This window comes from Microtus oregoni, unplaced genomic scaffold, assembly GCF_018167655.1.
Source record: "Microtus oregoni isolate MIOR12 unplaced genomic scaffold, Mior012 000008F_ref0000371, whole genome shotgun sequence".
Taxonomy (NCBI): Eukaryota; Metazoa; Chordata; class Mammalia; order Rodentia; family Cricetidae; genus Microtus; species Microtus oregoni.
Genome location: NW_024543067.1, coordinates 36,346,937 through 36,352,957, shown reverse-complemented (window position 1 = coordinate 36,352,957; position 6,021 = coordinate 36,346,937). Strand labels below are relative to the sequence as shown.

The window sequence follows — 6,021 nt, the reverse complement described above, 5'->3', positions numbered from 1 at the left end:
CTAAATGATAAATATGCAGCAAATGGACTCTGTTGTTTACTACAAATTATTCAACTGTTCTCATAATGTGTTAACTCTAGCTTCTGTTTTGTAGAATCATATGTAACATTTGGAGGTCATTGTCCTCATTTATTGCACAGTTGTTTATTCTCTTAGTCTTCAAGTTAGATAGGTATATAAATCAATAGTCATATATGTTTGTCATATTCATATTTAGGATAATCAGGTTTTTTTAGATATACAAAGATTATATTTAGTATAGATAGTATAATCTTCAACCTCTTTGAAGAGCTGTAGAAAATGGCCTTTAATCTAACCTAGAGTTTCGTACTAATGAGACACAATCACTCCTGGCAACACTGCTCTACTCCAGAGAGAACGTTGAGCACCAAAGACACTCCACTGGAAGCTTGTCTTCTTCTTGGCAGAACTGGCCTTTGGGCAAAGAAAAGCCCATTCCTTGACTACTGATAGAGATACAGAGTATCCATGAATGGATAAAAACAGAATTGTCTTATCTTGCCAAGACAGGGTAGGATAATTCTACAAAAAAAGTTCCTTGCCTTTGAAAATGGTATGTCAGTTATGTTAGGCCTTAGCCGAAGCTGGTTGCCTCAACATTGCAAACAAGACTTTGGGTGATTGCCCAGGTAGTCAGTTGTCTCTGTTATTTGTTGCACATTTTGGAAGTTTCTCGTTTGTACTTCCTGGATGCATAAGTAATATTACTTCCCTTCTCAGATATTTGATGGAGTTGAAGATTAACTAATCGTAGTTACCCTCTACATTATTTAGACTCCTTGAAATAGAATGCTTAGCAAAACTTTTGTTATATGTTTCTTGCTTAATATAGATTGTTGTTTGTAATTTTATATTTGGTATCTGTTCCTGCTGTATATAGTTGTATTGGGTTTAGTGTGATCATGTTTAGAGAAAGGGGGAGATAATGGGGGACTTCAACCAATTGCGTGATATATAAGGTGTGTCCTCCCCAGGGCCACAAATAGCCTATACAACCATCAATGTGTGCTGGTTTTCTTTCGTTGTTTTCCAGCACTCCTGAATCACTGGAACCCTGGCTTTGTAAGTTCCCCTTCTTCACTTTATTAAAGCTGAATATTTTATATTAAAGCTAGTCTGGTTAATTCTAATTGCCAGTCATTTATGCCCCTTCAATCATAGGGATTGAAAATGACTTAATTTCAAATATTTCATTGCCATAATAAAATAATTTAATAATACTTATGGAGCAATGTAAGGAATTTGCTCTTTAAAATATATTAAATTTTTCTACTACAAAAATCCTCTTAAATGTATGTGTAAATTTATTTGAAATTGTATTAAAAACAGCACTAAAAGCAATGAAAAGTTAATGATAGTTTTTTAACAGGGAAAATTACTTATGTCTGTAGTTCTCACCATGGAAATGGTGGAGATCTTCATTAATATATATTTCTCCAAAATTCAACATATATATATATATATATATATATATATATATATATATATCCTTCAAGATGAGTTAGAAAGTAATGTCTCCGGTTGCCAAGATTGGCATCCTGACTCCTAGCCCAAGACTCATGGGGCAAAAGGGAGCCCTTATTCCTATAAGCTCCTCTACATGTATGTCAACATTCAAAAACTTCCCTACCAAAATATAGAAAATATTTTAAGTGAAAAACATAAGCATATAACAAAACCAACTGCATGAAATCTTAAGTATTATCTACTGGTTTATCTCTTAAATGAGATTGAAGAATATGTTTGGGTTTAGAGTATAACTTTTATCTCTAACATGCCTCCAAGTGATGTTGAATCATGGCCTTTAAATATTTTATTCTACTCTGTTTTCATTAGGTTTATCATCTACATGAAACCTGGAAATGAAACAAGCATCTCCTACTTTTTTCTATTGAAACTGACAAATGATGCTACAATGGAGCCCCTCATCTTTGGCCTGTTCCTCATTACATATCTGGCTAAAATTCTGGGAAATCTGCTCATCATTCTTGTGGTCATCTCTGAAGCCCATCTGCAAACACCCATGTACCTCTTTCTCTCCAAACTTTCATTTACTGACATCTGCCTTAGTACAACAACAGTCCCCAATATGCTGAAAAACATCCACACACAGGATCAGAGCATCAGTTACATGGGCTGTCTTACTCAGGCCTGCTTTGTTTTGAATTTTGCTGTATTAGAAAGCTGTGTCCTTGCTGCAATGGCTTATGACCGCTATGCAGCTATTTGCCACCCACTGAACTACACAGCAATTATGAATCCAAAATTCTGTGGTGTGCTAATTCTATTGTCACTGACCATTAGCATAGTGAACAGTTTATTACAATGTCTGATGATACTGCGGGTCTCATTTTGCACAAACCTTCAACTTCCTCTGTTCTTCTGTGAACTGGCTCAGGTCATTAAGCTAGCCTGTTCTGATACTCTCATCAACTATATTCTGATATATCTTGCAACATTTATATTTGGTGGCATTCCAATCTCTGGAATAATTTTCTCTTATACTCGAATTATCTCTTCTATTTTGAGAATATCTTCAATGAAAGGAAGGTATAAAGCCTTTTCTACTTGTGGGTCTCACTTTGTAGTGGTATCAATATTCTATAGTGCAGGAGTGGGGGTTTATGTCACTTCTGCAATTACTGTTTCACCTCAGATCACTACAGTTTCATATATGATGTATACTGTCTTCCCTCAAATGTTGAACCCCTTTATTTATAGCCTAAGGAATAGGGATATGAAGAAAGCCTTAAGGAAACTTATCACAAAGGTACCTTGTCTTCCATGATGTATTACTTGATTTTGACTTGAGTCTTTCATGGGTCCTACCAAGAAAAAAAAGTTTAAATACCCACAACATCTTGTGTGTTGCTGTGATCTATACACCACACTGACAAAATATCTATCCATATATTGTCCTTGATTTATTATTTTTATATTTTTTGATCTTGATAAAATTTTGACAAGTGATATTCACATTATACATTGGATCTATTTTCTCATACCAAATACCAAAAGCATGCAAACAAATTTACATCTTCATAATTTTATCCTATATAAAATCCTAGGTAAGATAAGTAAATCAATTTATAAATAGGGCATATTTATATATTAAATAACAATTGAAGATGAGTCAATAAATTTGAGAGGGAAGATGGGACACACTAGAGATATTGAAGGTAGAAAAATTAAAGTGTTATGATTTAGTTATATTTAAAAACAACGTTACTAGAAGTTTTAATAAGGCAATAGAGTTGACCTTTTAGTGCCTGCAAATATAGTCTTTTTCATGTTCAGAACTTTTATAGCCACATGTTAACTATAAAATTTATATATCTCAAGTATCATTATCTTACTATAAAATAGAATGTTAAACATCATTTACCATTTTGTACATTACCCAGACATTGTCTCCTACAGTTTCTGATATTTTTCAACCCTAAAAAAGTATTTACCTTGAAGAAATTTGAGTAGTCCATGGAACATTACCCATGTGTTACTTCACTTGATATTCTAACCTTATTTTTTACAGCTATCACATGTATGTGTATGTATATGAATATGTTTCTATGTACATGAGTGTAGGTGCCTAGCTAGAAAATATCTTCTGTCTTCCTGGTCCTGGTTATTGCCTGTTGTAGGTGGCTTTACATTGACTTTTATTAGGGAGTCATCACTGTAGCCTTGATGATTATTTTAATTATATATTGCTATTCTTCCCAGCCTTCTAGGTGTCTTAAAAAGAAAGTTTGCTTTTCATAACATTTGTACTTGCTGCAACTTTCAAATTATGTTATACTTGTTTTTTTATTACTTTAAAAATACAAATCTAAATTCCTACTTTCTCCCACTTCCCTCCCACTCCCTCCACACACCTTCCCCACCTCCCCCTTCCAATCTTAAAAGAGGGCAAGGCACCCTGCCCTGTGGAAAGTCCAAGGCCCTCCCCACTACATCCAAGTTGAGCAAAGTATATATCCAAAGAGAATAGGATATCAAAAAGCCAGTACTAGCAGTAGAGACAAATCCCAGTGCCATTGTCATTGGCCCCTCAATCTGCCCCAGCTCTCAACCACATTCAGAGGGACTAGTTTGATCCCATGCTCATTCATTCCCAGTCAAGTTAGAATTGTTGAGCTCCCATTAGCTCAGGCACATTGTGTCAGTGGGTGTCCCCTCATGGTCTAGACTTCCTTGTTCATATTCTTCTTCCTTCTGCTTTTCAACTGAACCTTGGGAACTCAATCCAGTGCTCCAATGCGAGTCTGTTTCTGTTTCCACCTGTTGTTAGACAAAGGTTCTATGATGATATTTAAGATAAACATCAGTATGAATACAGGGCAAGGCCAGTTCAGGGATACTCTTTATTGCTTAGTGTCTGCTTATGGAATCCCGGGAATTTTTTAGAGCCTGGTTTCTGGCTAATTCAAATTGGCTTCCTAAATCAAGATACCTCTTTCCCTACTCTCATCTCTGTCCACATCCTTCTCAACTAACCCATTTCCTCAAGTTCTCCTCACTCCTGCTCTTCTTCATTCCTCTTCCCTTTTACCTTCCCTTCTCCCAACACACACATGCTCCCAAATTTGTCACTTGATTAGTATGTTTTTACTTTACAGGTTCACCTTATTTCTTAGCTTCTCTAGGATCATGAACTATAGGCTCAATATCCTTAGTTTATAGCTAGTATCCACTTATGAGTGAATACATACCATATTAATCTTTCTGGGTCTGGGTTACCTCACGCAAAATAGTGTTTTCTAATTACATCCATTTGCATGCAAAATTCAAGCTGCCATTGTTTTTTTACAGGTGAGTAGTATGCTAATGTATAAATGAGCCACATTTTGTTCAGCCATTCTTCGGTTGAAGGGCATCTAGGTTGTGTCCATGTTCTGGCCATTAAAAGTAGTGCTGCTATGAACATAGTTTAATAAATATGATTGAGCATCTTTAGATATATGCCCAAGAGTGGTATTCTTAATGTATGAAGGAAGTGATAATAATAAGTAAAGATGTCAAGAAAAACTGAATGAGGAATATTCTCTCAGGAATTCATTATATCACTGGTGATGAAGTCACATCTATGCTTTCTTCCTTAGTGGCAGACCCTCAAGGGATTTTAATGATAGTATCATAGTTACTTTAATGAGAAACTTTGGATATTCAACCATTGGGGAGATAGAAAGAGTAAGAACAAGTCTGAGAATATTTCATTCAATAGATCTACCTACTTCAGGAAGAAAAGCCTATGCCTACTACTAGAGAAAATATTGCCTGAGAAGCTAATGTTCACCTGTTTTATTTATATTTCATATGCAGGAAGATTTTTATCTTCCTGAGAGAGGTAATTCCTTGATAGCCATTTCTTATCACTTTAGGTATAGTTATTAATTTGATAAGGTATGATTTATATATCTAACTCATTCATGGATCAATTCTTGCTATTTATCATATATTTCTTTATAGATATTCTTGCAAGTAATATAAAGTTTCATATCATTTTAAGTTTATATTTTTCTACATGATCAATGTTCCATGAGGCATTTTAGCATTTTGTCATTTCTTTGATTTCCTTAATGCTCATGCTATATGTGTTTTCTGTTCTATTTCCAATTTCTATTACATATAATTCTTTATGATGAAATTTTAGAGCCTCTGCAAGGGTTCATAGATTAGAAATTTTTTAAAAAATGGCATAAATATTTTTATGTATTTATTTTTGTGATGAGTGTTTTTGTTCTGTTTACTTCAAGAAACAAAACATTTTCTTGGTGTTAACCAAGACACACTGAAATATAATTGAATATTTGCTTTAATCCAGTGTCAGTGGTGTGATAGAAATGATGGCTAGAATGGTTACTATGAACAAGCAGTTCAAACACATACAACCATCTATTTTCTAGTGAGCAAACACAGCACTCAGAACCTCACTCCTTGAAAAATTGTGTTCTTATTTGTATCATATTGGATCCCTGAATTTCATCTTACAATTAGTAA

At 34.4% G+C, this 6,021-nt stretch overlaps 1 protein-coding gene across 1 annotated transcript; it reads left to right on the top strand.

Moving 5' to 3' along the window:
- The first annotated feature begins 1,870 nt into the window (after window positions 1–1,870).
- Window positions 1,871–2,809, top strand: LOC121451345 (olfactory receptor 7G2-like). The gene has a single exon (XM_041656816.1). The coding sequence runs from the start codon at window positions 1,871–1,873 to the stop codon at window positions 2,807–2,809; it is 939 nt and encodes a 312-aa protein (XP_041512750.1).
- Window positions 2,810–6,021: the final 3,212 nt, after the last annotated feature.